The sequence below is a fragment of the Dermacentor silvarum genome, chromosome 1 (assembly GCF_013339745.2).
Source record: "Dermacentor silvarum isolate Dsil-2018 chromosome 1, BIME_Dsil_1.4, whole genome shotgun sequence".
In the NCBI taxonomy this organism is placed as follows: domain Eukaryota; kingdom Metazoa; phylum Arthropoda; class Arachnida; order Ixodida; family Ixodidae; genus Dermacentor; species Dermacentor silvarum.
In genome coordinates, this window is record NC_051154.1 from 424,922,225 (window position 1) to 424,942,182 (window position 19,958).

The following is a 19,958-nucleotide window of genomic DNA, read 5'->3' on the forward strand; positions in this document are numbered from 1 at the left end:
AAATCGTTGTTTTGGTTATAGTGTGGTGCCGCTTATAGTGCAGATATTCATGACTCCGCCGACTTACGTTATAAGCGGTCTACACTGTGGCATTCAATGGGGGTGGAAGGCAAAAATGTTCATGTGAGCAGTGGGCACTCATTCAAGAATCCTGAGTGGTCAGAATAATCTGGAGTCCTCCACTATGACCGGTTTCATGAACATCATCTCTCACGTTAAACATCTCTCATATTAAAGGCTAACTGCAACAAAATATTTTGGGGGGCTAATTTGGTTATGAAGGAGTAGTATATATCCTATTTAAGCAATCTTGGCGAAGCTGCAGAGCTGGTAATTGCCAATTTTTTTTTTCTTTCAGAAGGGCCTTTAAATATTTTAGCATTTTAGGAGGTGACGCAGGTACCCGGTGGTTAATGGGTGTGATGTAAATCCGAGCACGTTGCCTCCAAGATTTTCTGTACACCATGGACACTGCCCAATCTCAGATATAATGCGCAGGTTTTACGTCACTTCCGGGAAGTACTAATAGTGGATTTCCGTTTTTTTTTTCCAACGTCGGAGACATCTATTTTTGCTAGGTTTTTGCAGTGCATTCACTTGCATTTCAAATGTAAAATTTTGCACAAAGGCTGTTCCGTATCTCCACTATCTGAAGCTATACTACTTCATTTCCTACTTAGCAGGCAATGCTATGGGAAGCTGCGCGAGTAGCGCATTCATAGAAGACTCGCTCCGTGCATTTCGCAGTGCAGTGATTTTTAATCTGCGACACTTTCTGAAGAATGACTACTAATTAATATTACAGCTACAATTTGTAGATGTAAGGTTGCATCAAATTACATATCATTCGTGCATCTCTGTGCCTCCAGTATGCAACACAGTATGTTTTGGTCACTGTTTGCAGAAACACGTGGCTCCGATTGCTTGGTTATAAATAAGTTGAGATCTGCGACGCCTTCCGCATAATAATTACTTCATATTTTATGGCATAAAAGTGTGGAATTTAATGTTGCATCAAATTACATGACGCATACTCGTGTCTTTTTTAAAGCAAAGCTTTCTTCGCCTACCATCCCATGGTTTGGTCTGGGTCGGTTGGTTGACCTGTCGGTCAGTCGGTCGCTGGTCAGGTTCTCGCCGAGCAGCGCCAGGATTGGAACCTCGGCCCACCAGCACAGCAGCCTGATGTTCTAACCATTAGGCCACAAATGCATGTGTACTTCTCTCGTGCCAATACCGACTATATCTTTCAGGTAGTCGCCATGTGTTGATTATGATGATTTGCGTGCTGTGAGCACATACTCATAACGGGCCTCGAGCGGCCAGTCGTGCGGCAATTTTGCATGCATTCACGGGCTTCTTTCATGCTCGTAAAAACACTTTTATGTGGCACGTACCGAGCAACGCGAAGCTGTATCGGGAGTTTTTCATGTTGCTCTACGATTTTCTCATTGACATTTTTCACGTAACTATAATAATTGAGCAGTTGATTAATTAAGACTAATTATCTGATTAGGTGGATTGCAAAAATAATCGGAGTATCTCCAAGCGACGGCAGACAACACTACCTTGGTTTGGTCCAGCTACGTGGCACTTGCATATTTTTAAAGTTTGACCCAAGTTACGTGAAACACCCTGTAGACTTAGGCACTGTCCAAAATTTCTTTGCACTCGGCATTTTGGCCCCATCAATAAGCCGTCAATCTGGGTACTTCACCCTGCTGCGGCTGCAATACAGAAGCCAAGTGGCGCTTGCAATCTTTGGCCGCTCTGTCAGCGAGGTCTCACTGTGTGCAGAGGTTGCCGAAATCATGAACTTGGCCATCCAGCTCTGTTCAGAGTTGCAGCAGCACTACCCGCTGCTGGGTGAAGATGTTGCTCATCTCGAAAAGCTGCATGAGGACCTCAAGAGATTGCAGCAAGCGGAAGCTGCAAGCAGCTCTGCCCAGCCAGATGCTCCAGATGGGTGAGCCTCTTACATGTGCATGTTGCCTTTTGTAGGAAGAGCCAAGCACTGGGGGTCGTATTTTCTAACAATCCATTTAACTTTTTTTTAATATTTGCACTTTGTCATTGGCTCTGATGCTGTTATAATCCTTGGAATTGCCTAGGTGGCACGATGCGTGTGAAGAAAAGAATAGAAAAAGTAAATGGAATGTTACAAAATGTCAGCCCTGCTTGTTTATCTCTTCACTCCTGTTGTTCTGTGCTTTAGGACATGCAGGGTACATAGAAAGACACCTGTACAACATGAGATGTAAATGATTCATTGGTTTATTTTGCATATTGCTGGGTATAATTACGAGTGTGATAATGATGTACTCAAACAGGTGAAAAAAAATTATGGAAATGAGATAACGGACCTTGTATCTTCGCATGTGTTCTTCTAGTGTTTGTGCCCTGCGTATCCTAAAACACGGCAGAAAATGATTGGCAATTTTTTCCCGGATGCGAAGAGTGCGTGCACAAGGCCTTTTGTGTAAGGCACGTAATGGCCTCAGATGGACAATGAATCCATGCAAAAAGGCAATGCGCTTGCTCGAGCTGGTGGAAAACAAAATCTGCTTGATTGAGTTGGCATGGTGCATTGCATCCTTATTTTCTGGCATTTGCCGGTGCCACCCTTTCCTATCTTATATGGCAGAAGTGGTTGAACCTCATTGAAGAAAAGGAAAGCCATCTGCTTGTGCAATACCGCTGATAAAATCATGCCACACCAATTTTTTCACCACGACGATGAGACTGCGATTTCTCATGGAAATGTTGGAGTTTAAAGTACAAATATGCTCATCTTATGGCTTCCCATACTCTTGTCTTTGCTTGCGAATCATATTGCAGGCAGGAATGTAGTGAAAAACATAAAAGCATGAATGGAGGATGGTTAATGGCTGTGTGATGGGACCATGTCATTCAGGGTTTTCCATCAACACTTTGTGTTGTTACAGCTAGCTTCACAAGGCGAAGCTGTGCACAAAGCAACCATTATAAAACCCGTGCTGTTGCAAGTATTGATATGTGGGCTTTTTAGCAGTAGCCAGTGTTCACAAAGGGGGCAATGGGAATGGTGGAAGTGGGGGAGGCGGCTTCTTCGGCAGCTCAAATGAGAACCTTTCAGCCTTGTACAAAACAAAAACAACCTTTTTTCATTGTTTTTCACAATAGCTTTTTAGTTATTGAGAACAGTATTTTTTCTCATGGAAGTGTCACTCATTCCACAATTATATACTACAGTAGATTTCGTCTCGACAAAAAGTGTGGTAGTATGTCGTTGAACTATCTCGAGTCTTCTAATTCCCTGCTTCAGTCTTGAATATGTTTCTGCAAACACATTCACAAAGCACTCTATGCACCGCAATATGATGCCCGCTTTCTGGAGGGCATTTGAATGGCTGCTTCGGAAGAGTGCTGCGTGACATAGGGTGGTAAGCGCTTGCACCCTGTGAGATTACTCCTGACTGGCATCGCGTGTGATGGAATGTGATGGAAACTGTGTCATTGAAAGTGGTGAGGCAGGGCATGGCCGCACCCACCCAGACTACAGGATGACTGCCACTTTAGATACTCAGCCGTGGAACACAGTGGCAAGCAGCAAGTGACCACTTCTATCCTACGCAGTACCCCCAGTTCCTCACCCACCAAAGCTTCAGATGCCCTTGGATAGAAACATGCCATAAGAAAACATAATCTTAGCAAAACTGGATAAATCAATTTTCGGGCATCTAAAAATACTCATCATGTTTTTTTACATGCCTGTCAGCTCTCCCAAATTTTTAGCAATGTTTCCGAATTTGGTCCTGTTCTGCGATTTTACGAATGTTGAGTTAGGTTCTGCCAAAACCTGTTTGTGAAGAAGTTTCAAAGGTGTTAGAGGAAGGGGCTGTGCAAGATCGCAAAGAATGCATACAAGAAAGGAATTGGTATGGCACCACAGCCAGCCTGTTGTGACAGTGTAAGACGTCATGTACGGTTACCTGCTTCAAGCATTTCTATAAGTTTAGTCAGACAAGTTTCAAGAGAAGGTAGAATCAGTCGCAGCAAAGTCACTGAAAAAGGCACTGTGATCTAAAAACAGTGTGTTGCTTTTTTAGTGTTTGCTGTTCCTAGTTTGCTGCAGCTCATGTGCCACATCTAAAAGTAAATCATCGTAAAGACGTATGTATCCCGCAACAGGTTCATGCTAAAGGCAAACTTTAAAATAATTAATACAATCCCCCCCCCCCTTTTATGTCCATAAAAGTTTTACAAATTTATGGTTCATAGGTTGGCAGGTATGTTTTTATGAATCTTAATGCCTTCTCTACTGTTGGTACAGAAAATTAAGAAAAACAAGTGTGTGAGCATAAGAACCACCTTTCTCTGCCATATCTTCACAACCAAATCTTGTGAAGTACACTGGCTAATTGAATAAGTCTTTTGACCCATGCATGATAACTCGGGACAGTGTATTTATTTCTGCGAGCATCATTTTGCCATGACTGCCTTATTCGCACTCAATCTCTTGCCCCTCAATGTCCCTCTTTTTACGTACCAATCTTGTCAAGAGGTGCTTTGGGCCCCGAGGTTGAATGACGAAGCAAAAACAGGCACGCTAAGCAGGTTAGGCAGTTTCCATGCCTTTCAGCTTTGCATACCTGTAAAAGCCATTTTAATGTGTAGCATTATATATCTACTCACACCGTGGTCCAGAGGTGGTTTTTAGGTCAGCCTCAAAAGGACCACTTTAGCGTGCCCAGAGCCGTTAAAACATGCCTAATAGATATAAAATGTGCATGATGAGCAATGCAGTAGGCAAGTTTCACATTTGAAAGTGCTCTCATTAATTTTCTAGAAGGAATTAAAACACTAATTACAGTGGAAAACAGGCTTTGGTTGAGTGTGTGGCCTAGGAGCCAGATATTGGTGCAAAGTGTTCCTAGTGTTCCAAAGTACCTTTATCGGCAGTTCGGGTTCACAGGGTCGCCTAGAGTGGCCTGCGCCCTCTTATCGTCAATGCACCTGTGCGACAGTCTCGAAGGCAGTAGGTGGCGACGCTACGCTTGCGTAAGCGGTGTCACATGATAGGGGCGCTGCCGTGCTGTGTGTAAGGGTAGCTTATGGGGAGAGAGAAGTGGCACGGCCCAAGGAGAGTGAGCGTTGTGCCCAAGCCTCTCAGTAAAGCGGTGCACAACACATGGCAGTATGCTAGTCTTACCGACAAGAACAAACTTCACACATACACGATAATTCTCATTACAGAGTTTCGGCCTTGCTTTTTTAAAACTCCTCAAAGTACAGTGTAAGCTGATTTAGATACCTCAGAATTCTGACATAAGCATATATATATATATACACTATATAAGCATGCATACTTAGCGCAAAGCCCATACTAGTAGCGTATTCGTTACACTGTGGGAAATTTTCAGCCATGAATACTTCAGCGAACTGATTTACTAAGTATATTAGTACTATACTAAATAAATAGGGAACGTGAGGTGATCTTCTGCTCTGATCACTTTGTTTTCATGGTTTTTACCGTGCTGGCTAGTCGAGCAACTTATAGATAGCATTGTGCTTTTGTGTCGTCTTCTTTATGTAATTTACGATTCCTAATGAAAAAAAATCTGTTGATAGTCGACACTTCTGATCTGTTCATATTGCTTGTCCCATTGCCTGCACTAGTCGTCACATCGAATATAAATCAGCTAGCACAGCTTAGAACCCTCGTGAATCTCCTGTGTTGCTTTTAGATGTCAAACTCACCATCAATCAACCAATAAATCGGTAAACCAAGCAGCCACTCTCTTAGAAGTAAATTTACATTGTTTAAGATGGGTAACACCACAGTTCTCATTACTGACGACTTCGTTGTTTTGTTTTGTTGCTTACGGCATTTTCAGCTGGACACATATGAAAATCTCGCAGCAATTAGAAAGGACATGCAAGTGCGTGGGCACTTTTTTTTATTAATTGTGAAATATTTATTTTGAAAACGCACAGCTCGGTCATGTTCATGACTATATATGGTGACACAGAACTGTGATAGTAACACTGTAATGTGTCAGCTGCACTTTGTTTTCCAGTTTGGTTGAGTATTTAGTGTCCAAGAGCATCGTCTTTCTGCTGAGTGCCCTTCTGTTTACATCAGTAAGATGAAATGTGCCGATGACCCGGACTTCCTTTCTTTTACATCCACCTTTATTCAAGCAAATGATATCGCATAACTGTTAGTTCCCATGTTAATGGATGCATTTATCACCAAAGGCTGATGTTGATTTTTTGCAACTGTGCACACCATTAGGAGGGGGTTCACCCTTCCAGTAAGGAACCTGTGAACAGAACTAAGCAGGGTATTAGGCTACCATGGAGCCCAGCATCCTGTTGAATGTACATGCTTTGGATGGGATTGTTGTAAGTGAAAGATGACCATGATTTCTCGCAAGTAACTGATTGGAAAAAAATTAAATGCAGGCCAATGCGACAGTTTTGCAACAAAGCTCCCAGTAGCTTAAGTGCATTATCATATGCTCCTCTTTCGGGACTGTAAGACTTAGTGCAATGTAAAAACAAGTAGTGTTTACATTAAGTCATCATTGTCAAGCTGAAAAAGGGTTATCAGGTAAATGTAAATGCTTATAAATGCTGTTAAAGTTATTGCATTGGCAACACTAAAAGTACAGTGTCATTAGTGCCAATTTTGAGGAGTCTTCAAGAGACCCTCTGTTTTCTTTATTTTATTTGTAGCAATCAATTTTTTTCTACATGCAGAGACTTAATCCAGAATGATGCTGTGAAGGCAGTTGCATTCTGCAGATAGTGGAAAATAAACTAAATCCTGCAAGTAAAAAAAACAATGCACAGCTGTTAAGAGTTATGTTGATTGTAAGTTTCAGGGCTATCAAAGGACTTATTGCATAAGTTAGGAACACAAGTTAAAAGAATATAGAAAGCACCTTGGATTTACGTGAGCCTTTAAAGCTGCACTGTGTTCAGCAGCCAACAGTATAGGTAGCAATGCCACACTGTGCTCTCGGGTAATCACGAACATAACATTTTTTTTAGTGTAAATTTGTGTTCAAGTACTCTTGCAACAAATGGAAAGTCTAGGACCCGTAGCATTAGCTGCGCTGTGACGGGTCCTAGGGGACGGCTGTAAGTTGATTCAGTGCATGCATTGTGAAAGGTAGTTACATGGGGGAAGGTGTCGAGGAAATGGGTTACCCTTACAGGGAGGTCAAGGTACGATTCCTTTTCTAATCAAGTTTTAAGTTTCTCAGTGTGTGTGACGTGTGGGCATGGCACGGCGTGCGTTCATTGCCGAGCCGAGCCACTGGGACGTTTGCCCTTTCTGCGTGTGGAGGTGAAGAGCACACACAGCTAGCACGCTTTTATGGGAAGAAGAGCCTTTCCTGCATTCTTGACGTGTCTGTGAGCCCAGTGAATATGGTGCGGAAATTTGTGCTCTACTCCACAGTTGCAACTTGTGCCTTCTCCGACAAATGATTCTTTAGAAACTAAATTATTAAAATTATTGTTGTCAGAGCTATGCAAACTAATCAGGGGGCTGTATTTGTGACGATTCTTTAAATTTTTAATTTCTTTTTAGTTTTCATCATTGGCTCGCATGAAACCACGCCTCCGTTATCGCCGTGATCGGTCAATTGCCGCGGCGGATAAGAAACGAGAAGAATCGAGAAAAAGAAAATTCTCGCAAAATACGGCCTCCCAATGTTCGCCGCACCTCTCTGTTGCCGTCAGACGTATACACAATTTCTAGTCAGACGAGCCAAGAAAAAAGTCAGTTTTACCCGAAAGGTGAAGCATTGGTAGCGATAGCAAAGTGTTAGACAACTAAACGAACTAAAGTTCGAAGTTTTATCGGCCGTTTAAATTGCACTTGTGGAGGTCGCTAGTGAAGGCGACCGCGACCACATTTATTAGAGAAGCGTCAGCGGAGGAGTGGTCCGGCGTACCGCTGCACAGTAAACATTCGCGTACTAGTTAAAATAATAGCATGGTGTAGCGCGCACTCGCTATTGCAACGCTGGCGTGATGAAGAGCGCAAGCAGAGGGGAGCAAACGCATCTGTTGCCTCTCGCTCCGATGAGTCTGCGAAACTTGAGATTGCGCGACTTATAACACTCGGCGCCTGGGAAGACAGACATACATCCACCGGCCATTTCGGCTCGGCCAAGCTTTGCGCCCGCCAGAGATTACCTCGAAGATAGGGCGGGGGCGGTGTACGTTCTCAGCCATGCGCAGCCAAGGCCGGCTAGCGCAGGAAACGTGTGCTTGATCACGGCAGCACGTACTCGCCGCTCCCCCCTCCCGCCTTGCGTGCGCTTTATCGCCTGTCCTCCGTCCAGTTGGGCCTCTTCGATTTTCCACTTCTGGCTGCCAGAACCTGCCAGGGCGATTTTGGTCTGGCGGAGTCTGGCAGCTCTCTGGCTAGCAGACGACAAAAAGAGTCGATGAGCACTCGCCGCCATCTTTTTGTGGACTTGACGGATTGCAACGCGGGTGCTTGGACTTTTACCTCGATCAGCCTACTGGTTGCGGTCACTTTCGGTTTTCATGACTTCTAGTGTTATCATCTAACGTTCTACGGCGCAATTCTGCCTTGCGAGGTGGTGCTAGAGTGTACTAGATTGGGGTAGTGGGTCCAGCGCAGGCTCCTCGTTGAGACTTTTTTTATTGAAAAGTTGGTGGCGCCACCGTCGCTTTCTCCCGAATGAGCGGCCCCGCGCGCCGGCCAGACGCTCGTCGCGTCGGAGACTTTACCGCAGCTGCATGGAGCTTTGACAGGCGTTTCACTCTCTGCATCTAGTTTAGATACTCGGTGGCGGCAACACTGACATTATTTCCCACCGATCTATTGTAAATAAAATGGAAAAAGAGCGGCGGAAAGAATGCAAACGACGCAACAACGACGGTGCGTCGAGCAGACGACAGCTACTCAGCCCGTGAGCTCGCCTCAAAAATTGGGCGCTGCCGAAACAGTCGGAGCCAACCTTTATTGGCCGGAGCTTCAGAATAAGACGATGGCAGCGCCGCTGCAATTTCAACGTTTTTTTTTTTTTTTTGCTTCACCTGCGGCGCTTGCCAAGGGGGTGCGACTGTTTTCACAACAAATCCGTGCAGGGGCGGGGCCTCGCCTCCGATGACGTATCACCATTTTCTTGTTTCTTTTTCCTTCCTCTCCGTTTGGCGGCGTTCCGTTGGAACGCAGAATACGCTGGGCTGGTAGTGACTATAGTCTGGTACAACTTAAGAAGACAGGAGAGGCTCCGCCCAGAAGCGCAGCAGCCGATTTCCTTCGCGACTAAAGAAATAGTCCCGCTGACGCGACTCGTCACGGCTTGAACAACGTTGTTGGCTTGAAGCGTGGGCTGCCATGTTCTCCGTCGGCGGGGACACCGGCCGTCCGGCTCATGACGCAAGTCTTCAGTGCGCGCCCATTGGTGTAGGCTCGTATGCATTCGCCTTTGAGGGAGCAAATGCCGCTGCCTTCTAAAGTTGTACCCGACTATAGGCACAACTGTGGCTGCTGTTAAAGGGACACTAAAGGCAAATAAAAAGTCAAGCTAAAGTGATAGAGCAATGCTCTAGAACGTCTGAGGAGGCAATATAATCACGAACAGAGCTTTAGTAATCGAGAAATTAAGGTAAATGCAGGACACGATAAGAGACTCCCCAGGGACATTCAGGTACTTTACCCGATGACGAGGGCAATCCTCAAAAAATTGTCACTAGTACTCAAGCCACTCGGATTAAAAAGATCATTTTTTTTTGTCGTTACCCTTGATAACGACATATGTGGTGTAAATGTTTCGTTTTCGCTCGACTCTGCGCCGCGCGCTTTCGAGTTTCAGTAGTTCCGTTATCGCGTAGTACTGCGCTGGTGTTAGTGGCTCGCTAAACTCGCACTTGAAATTGCAAGCAGCGCAGAATGCCACGTCCATGTGATGTGGCGGGATGCCCGAACGGTCCGCGCGACCCAGACGGTGACCATCTTCGTCGCCCGACGTTGCATTGCTGGAGTCCTCGCTGCTTTCGCGCTCGGAAGAGCCGGTGTCGAGGCCGCCGTCGTAGTAGGCAACGATGCAGGCAGCGCGTGCCCTCAGCAGCATTTCACGCTCATCGAAGCTTAAATCGCTGAAATCGAGCCCAGCGTAGCGAGCCGATGTGTCGTTGTCAGTGTCGTCAACAAGGTCCATTGCGACGAGCGTCGACGGTCATCATGTTTACAATGCGGCGCACGCTTTTCCTACCGCTTTCGCGCTGCCGTCGGTTCTTGGCTGTTTCTGGCCGCGCGTCTGCGTTTTCCGCAGAAAAGCCGTAGCGCCGTCTGCGGGCGGCGCTTTCTCACACCGACGGCACAACGTCACTATGAGACCATGACGTCACCACTCCTCGCTCGGGAAGGCGGGCGATTCGAATGACGCTAAAGGTACGCGGACGCTTCAGACGCAATTTTCTCATAAAATAAGTCTTTTCTTGACACGAAACAACCGTTTCGAGGTTTCTGTGATCGTATTTTAACATTCCACGTTAACTTAATATTTTGCCTTTAGTGTCCCTTTAAGGGATCGATGGTATTCCTAAATAAACGCATCACTGTTTTGATGACCGAAATATAATCTCACTGTCAGGGAGGGAGCTGTCTACCTCACTGGAGCAGTATTTTTTTCATTTGGGGTGTTGCTACGCTGCGCTCCGCAACACACCAACGACCGCTGCTTCGCGTCGGCGCCCGGCATCGGGGCACAACCGACCGCGCCGCTAAACAGAGGGGGAAAATGGTGATACGGCATCGGGGGGGGGGGGGAGGTGAGGCTCCCTGCACGGATTTGTTGTGAAAACAGTCGCACCCTGGGCAATGCGTCCGCAGTAGCCACTCCCCCATCTAGTACACTCTAGTGGTGCGATACGAAAGGCGCCGAACATTTTGAAGTGCATCTTATTGCGATAGCAATATAGACACTCCAGGCGAATTTCCATCGTCGGCGTCGCCGTGATGTTACGTATAAAGTAAGTGCGATAAGATCGCGGCCGCGCGCCCCAGGGCGTGTTTTACGTTTTTTCAAGGACGCAGACAGCGAGATACGCCGCTTTTTCCTGACCCGCGTGTGCATGCGTGAGTGGCGAGAGAAAAAGTGCCGCAGTTTCGCCCGAAAGGCGAAGCATCGATCGCGATAGCAAATTAGTGGACAGCTATACGAAGTAAAGATAGTAGTTTTATCGGCCGCATAAACTTGTGCGCATAGGCATACTAACTAAATTAACAAGCATGATGCCACGCGCACACAAGCAAACATGCACACATCTCACTCGATGACCGCCAAAACTCGCTGTCAAAACGCTGGAGTGAGTAAGCGCGGTGCAGCACGCGATTTGACCTTCGTGCTGCCTCTCGCTTCAATGCGAACTACGCCGCAAAAACAGCGCACGGCGGACTCGGTCCCCGCCGCAAATGACTTTTAAGATTCAGCATCCCGGGCGGGCGCGCGCGGTGTTACACACACCTAACGTCCCTTGATAATTTATTAAGGGCTTTACACACACCCCGGGGGCCTTGCGGCCCCGACGGGCGAACGCGGCCGCTCGGGACGCCCGGAGTTGAACAGCGGGTAGCCGAGAAGCGCCGAGTCGCGGCCACGGAGGCGTCGTGGCTAAGGCCCGTCCACGTTACTGGCACGGTAACTCGCCGCACGCCATTAGCCATTCGCGGGCCGCCGTTCGACGGCGGGTTTGCTTAGAGTGACCTAGAATATGGGAGAGTGTCCAAAGCGCTGCGCGAATGCATGGGAGGAGCGAGGACCTTTTTGTGTGAACTCCCGCGCCGCGGCGCTGCTGTACCGGACCCGTGGGCTCTCCGCTGCGGAAGCCGCGCCAAGGCGGCGGGCGTCTGCTACGAGCCTGATATATTGTTTGATATTAGGCAACATCGCGATAATTTGGGATATATTAAGTACCACGTCACCGCAATGTAATACCGCAGTGACTCACCGCACAGACAACGCGTTTGCCGGCTGTGAATACGGGTATTTTGTCTATTTCCTTCTAGCTCGCTTGATCCGCGCTTACGCGGCTGTTTGAGTAATGCATTCCGCACGCTTACTTCATTTAGTTATGCGTGGAATGAGCAACGTGAACGTACTGCAGAAGAAAATAGGCTGGAGACCGCGATAATAACCAAGAGAATGTAGCAGATATGGTTTGCTCATGCTAACGCTTTTACACCCTATCGTTTCCTTTCTTTTATTTCATGCATTCGATTTACTTTACAAGACTGCATCCCGCGTTCTGTTGTTTCTTTATGAAGGCGAAATCCTTAACTGGGCTCTTGGGAAGCGGAATGTCTGTTGGCCGATGCCGCGGTACCAAAAATAAATACAAACCGCGTAACTCTCGCGGTTCGTTCACTTGGTATATACCAAAGTATAGTGTGGAAAGGCACAAATGTGTGAATAAGATGACTGGTGGGTCATGGCATTAGTAACTTCACATACTTGCACTCAAGTCACGATTAACGATAACAATATATGACGTGTGGTCAGATGACGACGGCCAGAAATCCATCTGATATGCTGTGGGTGTGACGATAAAAACGTGTTAAATGCCAATCTCAATCGCAACGTGTCGAACTTACCCATATATCAGGAAGAACTGAGAGCACAGGCAAAGGGTAATAATAGTAATGATAATTTCTGGGGTTTTACACCCAAAAATCACAATATGGCTATGAGAGACGCCGCAGTGGAGGGCTCCGTTAATTTCGGCCACCTGGGGTTCTTGAACGTGCTCCTCAATCTATGTACACGGATGGTTTACACGGATGGTTTCGCCTCCATCGAAATGTAAGCCGCCGTGGCCGGGAATCGAACCCGCGTCCTCGAGCTTAGCAGTACAACCTACCAAAGCCACTAAGCTATAGCACGGCGTGTATAGGTAAAGGGTACGCGAGTAATATACACGGCAAAAAACAAGACAAACCAAAATAAATGAAACGCTAACAGTGCAACATTGTATACGTATGCCTCATTCCGTAATTACGAGCAAGCGTCAGAAAACGGACATGATGGATTACGTATGTGAAACTCGTCTGTCACCTTGTGTTGCAAGAGCGCAAACACTAAGCGAATTTTAACATGAAAGTAACTTTAGGAATATTTATTGCGTATGCTCGCTGGTTCGTACACAGCAAATATACTTACTGATCAATAACTACGTACTTATATATAAATACGTAATGAAAGAGGCAACAAATCACCAGAACATAAACTTTTCATTTTTTGCTGTTATTGAAGGTAACTATATTAGGGATATGTAGAATCAATAGCGATATTTGTAGTGCATCAAAGGCAATAATTTTCAAGATGATTTTCCACTCAATATAACGCAAGCACAAACATCGTCACGCGCCATGAATGCTTGTTAGTTCTCGTAAAAAATCGCACGTTACGCAATAACTATGATATTACGAGAAGTTAGATGTTGGTAATTTCTGAGAGGATTCACGGATTATTAAAACAATTAAGGCTATTGCAGTAATAACTTTTACATAACAAATTAGTAAATGGCTAGGCCAGCAGTAGCTACCTATTCATTTCAATGTAGAAAAAAAATGCTTTTGTTTAGCTATATTGGCTGGATCGAATGGCTTTTCTTTCGAATGTCTGAATTTGAAAAAAAGCTTTGCTCATGGTGAACGTTAAGGTACATCATGCGCGAAGTTTGTATTGAAGAGATAGCGTACAGCAAGAATTGTTTGTGTACTTTTAAGCGAAATAAGCCAACAATATTGCGGCGTTAGGGCCGTCTTTGGTCTTTCTCTTGCTGCCCTTACACCTTCTCGTGCACTCTGCTCTGTTCACAATAAAATATTGTCTTGGCAAAAAGAATATTCGAATATTTACATAAGCATATAGCTGTAAACCACTACTGACCGTGAGCGAAAAGCGCGTAATGGTGAGCGAAGCGGTCACTGCACGCACGTAAGTATTTCACTTGACTGCGCGAGTAATTTACTTTTTTCGTTGCTCCTATTCTTGCAAGGATGGTGCTATTGCCCGCGTACCCATCTTTTTTTACGTTCTTTCCTTGCGCGGGCTCATTTAGCGCGTTTCTGCGCACGCACAGTTACCGTAATACCGTTCCCGAACTCTAGCACCGGAGCTAGGCCGCGCTGATGAGTTTGATACGTTAGTTTTTGCATTATCTTGCTGCCCAAGCACAAAGAAAAGCTCAAAGATGGATAAGCTCGATGCAGCACCACATTGTTGAAGTTAAATAGAGTTTAAGTGCTTTGCGTGGAAAATGAACGCAAAAAACTACAGCGCGTAGCAGACGACCCTCGCTTCCCGCGCGCTTCGCGAGCGCGAAAAGCCCACTGGGTCCGGAGCAGCAGCGGCGCGGCGCGGCAGTTCACAGAAAAAGGCCCTCGCCGGAGCCGGCGCTTTGGACACTCTCCCATATTCTAGGTCACTAGGTTTGCTCGCGAATGGCGAGATTTCCTTGCCGTAGAGAGGATGAGACCGGGACCCATTTGTGCGGCAGCCTCACCGCTGCTGGCAGTAGACAGTTTTAGTTTAGCGTGGTTACCGGAATAGCGGGCGTACCGGAATAGCGGGATCGAAATGCGCATGCGCAGGACGCTAAACGAGCCATACCGTTTACCGTGCGCACGCTATTTCTCAGAGTTAACGTTACCGTGTTAGCATGTTTACGTAGTGTACGTAAAACATGGCGGCGGTCCCGGCCGCCCGCTTCGAACTGAATTTGGAGTTGCTGTTGAATAATTTACTTCGTTGGTAGGAAATGACTGCGTAAATGGCTTTCGCTTACCTTCAGACAGGATCGACAATATATTTTTATGGATAATTTAGCGGAGTTTTCGAGATTGCTTCTCGTTTCGAACGCGCCTAAGCCTAACGAAAGAAATTTTCTCCGAGATGTGAGCGCCACCTGTCGATAAAGTCGGGAGATAGGCTCGACGACGGCATATGGCCTCTGAGATGGGGGGATTTCGGAGGCTATGGTAGACAGCTTGTGCTGCTTGTCTGTTTCGTTGCAGATCGACGGACATGAGAAGTAAAAATACAACGCGCTCCTGGCTTCCATTGCGCTGCCTCTCGCACTTTCCGGACGCACACACACATAGACTTAGGTGCCCTATGTATGCGAAATTCAAAGCGTAATGTAATAGCGTCCCGCATGTAAACTACGCTATCACGCCATACTAAAACTCTCTTTCTGCAAAGTTCGTTTGCGGAACGGTAACGCTATTTCCCTTAACCCCGCTATTACGCTAACGCTGAACTAAAATTGTCTACTACGCATTTCACCGCCTCCACGTTGGAGATTATCTAAGAGATTGCACGACTGCGGCAGTGGAAACTGGTGGCGTTGTTCAGCAGCGCCGCCTGCGTGGCAGTCCCGAAGCGACCGTTTCACCATGGAGTGTGTGATAACGCCCAGGCGGCGTCGTGGTCCCTTAGTGCTTGTGAAGAGTGCGAGTAGTTGCTTGCACAGTGTTGCCAGGTCGGACGAGGCGGCGTAGCCCAAAGCTAGAGAAATTGTAGCCCATATGTAGCCAGACACAAAAAAAGAGGGGGAAAATGCATAGCCAACTATAGCCATGATTCTTTGCAGGTTTATTTCTGCATACATTTTTCACATTCGACTACGACAATCCTTTTTTGCATGACCCGCCGTAACAAAATGTCCGTGACGCCTTCGCGCACGTGCAGACTTTGCAGTACGCCATCTTACAGGTGTCGCGTAAAGGCCGTTTCACATGGTGCGATTTTGCACTGCGATTATCGCACCGGAAGTGCGATTTCCGTCGCATGCGACGAAAATCGCAGTCACAGGGCCGTTTCTGCGATTTTCGGCTGCGACCAACCGGTTGGTCGCAGCGTTGCAACGTCGCAGCAATCGCTGCGATTTTTCCGTCGAAATTGCGCCGACAGGTATTTCGCGGTCTGTTTTGGAAAATGGCGGCGGTCGCTCAATGCAACGTTTATAGATACTTTTTTGTCTATAAATATTGGATCAACGAACCTCGAACAGTGCAACTAATTGAGTGGAGCCTTGGATTACGCAATCGGTACGTAACATCAGCACCGACATGCGAATAGTGCAGATAAAAACTCGTAGGTCAGATTCGGTTCTGTGATTTCTACGAGTTTGTTGACACGCTACGTTGCTAATCTGGCGACGCTGTTTTTTAGGTTGGCTTCGGGTGCTGATAGTACGTACTTTTGCGTGATTTTCCGTTATTCACACGCGCTGCGAGTTGGTAAATACTACGAGGTGTCCCTCACGGGAAGGCATGGCCTTCGGATGTCGTCCCAATTTTCTGGTTCTGGAGACAACTCGCGATATACGAAAACGCCACAGTTTTATCGCCGTATGCTTTTACAGACGGAACAATTTAAAGAATATGCAACTACGGACAAATGCTGTGGTCGCGCGTATAGAGAGACCAAATGCTTGGTCACGCTATACACGCGACCATTTAGTTGCAGTTGGTTGGTTAGGGCTTTCATGCGCATTTTCCCCAATGAATTATCTCATTTAAAGGTTCTGTTACTTCCGCTGCGAGACGCAAAGCGAACGTGCAAACTGGATATCGTAATGAATGTTCTACAATAGCATATTTCACGCTTTGACTCGGAATAAGCAGTATTGCCAATTTATTTTCGAAGCAATATTTAAACAGTTTTTTTCTAATTTTTCTGATGCATCATTTTTCTCCTGAATAAAAAAAACCAATAAACATTCAGTGTGTTGCAGACTTTGTATCCTTACTGCATCTGTATTAACCCTCACATTAAAAGGTAATTGCACATTTCGCTTCAGTGCATCGAATTACTTTTGTTTATGCTGGTTGTAACATACCGCAGTACTCTAAGAAACTACTTAGCCATAAACATCCTTGCCTTTTCTTGCTTCTCTGTCTCTACTTCCTGTAAAACACATGCAATAATGCGAAAAGCAGGCGAACACCTTGTTTTTATAAACAGTAGATAACTCATTAAACAAAAGCAGATCAAAATTGTGCAGTGAAGTCAGCCGGTTGCATTCCTTCGTATGAATGATAGTATCTTTTCAAGTGTGGGTGGGTCTTGCATGTCCACAGCTCATAAAGTGTGCAGACTCATCACGAGGCGTAGGTATAGCCCATCAAGATGGAGGCAATGTTGCTAATGAGTCTGCACTTACATGTATTACTGCATAAACTCGTATAACCATATCCCATCATTACTCAATCGAGCTTGCTCAGCCATATTCACCAAAATTGTACTTGGCCGAGCTTGATCTGACTAATATTCACAAAGATGCTACTCAGGCAAGCTTGCACCGAGTCATATTCACCAAATATCTACTTAGCCAAGCTTGCTCCGACTTATATTCATCAAAATTCTACTCAGGTGAGCTTGCACTGAGTCATATTCACCAAAAATCTACTTGCCGAGCTTGCTTTGACTCATATTCACTAAAATTATACTTGGATCAGCTTTCCCCGACTACCACATGACAATATTCACTGAAAGTTTACTCAACTGAGCTTGCTCTTACTCGTATTCACCAAAATTCGACTCAGTCAGGCTGAAACGAACTCAGACTCACGGTTAGTTCGAAGTCTTAGTGAGCCGACGTTTGAGTGAGTTCACCGTGCTATGTATACATTACATTATGTGACCTGTGCGGTGAATAAGCAAACATTGTCTATGAGTATGTGTTGCATCGGGTGAAAGAGGACAACTGTAAACACTGCAGTTAGTTTTCTAGAGTTCAACTGACCGTTGCGTGAAAGCTTCGCCTCATGTCGATTCAAGCAAGTGCATTGGATCTGCATCATATTTTTTGCCAATCCTGCTGTCTGTCCTAACCATTACTGGGTGGCCACATTTTGTACATTTCATCACAAAGTTTAATAAATGACTGTAGTGCAATATATTAAAAAAAAGATTCTTGCATCACTGCACGTATAACAATCAGAACATGACACAAACACATGCACATAAGATGCACACAAATGATAAATACATAAACAGACGAAATCAGCTAGCCACCACCTATTGAAGAAAAAAGCACAGGACTACGTATAACCATTCCCCTTGCCAGGTACATGGGCTATAGGAGAAACACACGTGCAACCTAGCAGTTACCTCGAGGTAGTAGCTATGGACGCTTTTGCATTCGCAGCAGGCCACTCAACCACTCAAGTGTGGCCAATGACACTTTTTATTGTCTGTATCTCAAAAATTTAATGTGGCTCCTCAAAATTTTGAGAATGTTTGGATTCTGAGGCTTGCAAAGGTAAATATTTTTATTCCATTTTCGTTCAAGGTGAAGGCTCATACAAAAGATTAGAGATATTGTCAGTGCCCCTCACTTTCTCTCAGAACATAAGTGGTCTGTTATTGAGATACTAGCAGCTTTTCAATAGCAAGAAAGGGAATCAGCTTCCCCTGTTTTCAGCATTGGGTTAATGCAGGCACTTCAGGGAGGCATAAAGTTTTGCTAATACAATAGGTTCGGGAATACCAGATTAGACTGTACCTTGACACTTTCCTTGCACTTTCTTATTTTGGTCAAATAACCAAGTTTGAAATGGCTCCAGTTAGCATGCTCTAACATTGGTCTAATATAGGTTAAGAACATGACTAGCTTAACTGACTGGGATGCTGGCTTTCATTTCCAGGAAAGGAATCATAGCACCTGCTCCAGTTGCATATGTTTTTGGTTATCAGGGGTATTCAGGGATATCAGGGTATCAGGGTTATTATTATCAGGGATATCGGGGGTTATCAGGGATAACGTGCTGAAGCAGGTAGAAGCACACGCATGCCATTAGCGGATAGTTTCGATAGCTTCTTACCTTACACTTTCCACCATGAATACAAAATTTTAGCGTTCGATTTTGTTATTAAACAAACAAACGTACTCCTAACAAGGTATTTTAATGTTAGCCGTGTGGCTACGCGGCTGCGCTACGTACTGCAGCATATTAACTTAAGCTTCTTGATACAGATTCACAGCACACTAACAGCGCAAGAAACAGGACGAGAAAATAGACGACGCCCATGTCTGCCAGCATGATACGATTCTACGTACACAAGTGACTGCAGCTCCTAAAAAAAATGTGGTGTCGGCTTTTACTCCTTTTGAAATATTCAGAGAGCACTTGTATGAATAATTACAGCACAGGCGCCGAGACGGACGAGCCAGGCTGGCGCTAAGATAAACGTTCACAACACAAATTCCATTGCACGTTCAGTAATTACACACAGATCATTTGCGGCTTTGTTCAGGGGCAGACGTGAGCTTTTGGGTTGGTGCTTGCTGCTAAGTTTTGTGCAAGAATATTGCTATGAGCAGGAACCACTAATGCGCAATCACGAGCAATACACACACACATCCGTTTTTCAGAAGCTGACGTTAATCACGGGTAGCGCGAGGGTCTCTGCGTTGACATGACGACTCCGCCGAATCCCGAATACTGCATATGCGATGACAACAGCTATAGGCGCTTGTTGATAGGTCCTCTTGTAATTTGTTTAACCGCAGGTAGAACGACACAGGCATAAAACACACACGAGACAGCACACAACGCTGAACGACGACCTGCGAACAGCTGTTTACGTCTGCCATTTCTCCTCGAATTGAACTTCACAAACCGCTGTTGCGCACTCCAAAACAAACTAAACTTTGAAGCGTTTTTAAATTACAAAACGCACGTATTATTTGATCCTAATAAAGACAGGTCAATTATATTATAACGCGCACGTCTTTTTCATTACATTAAACGAATTTATGCGGCGTGTGCGACAAAATCTGGGAGCAAGCAACCCTGGGCGTCGCATAATCGCATTGTTGACATCGCACCATGTGAAATGGCCGTTGCGAATTTCGCATCTGCGAAAATCGCAGTGCAAAATCGCACCATGTGAAACAGCCTTAAGTGTGAA

General features: G+C 45.6%; 1 protein-coding gene across 1 annotated transcript in view; it reads left to right on the forward strand.

The window, feature by feature from the left end:
* The window catches only part of LOC119437662 (uncharacterized), a 152,170-nt gene that overhangs the window by 59,785 nt on the left and 72,427 nt on the right, over positions 1-19,958 (forward strand). Inside the window, exon 14 of the mRNA XM_037704657.2 lies at positions 1,798-1,966. Coding sequence (XP_037560585.1) covers positions 1,798-1,966 — 169 coding nt within the window. The remainder of the gene's footprint in view (positions 1-1,797; positions 1,967-19,958) is intronic.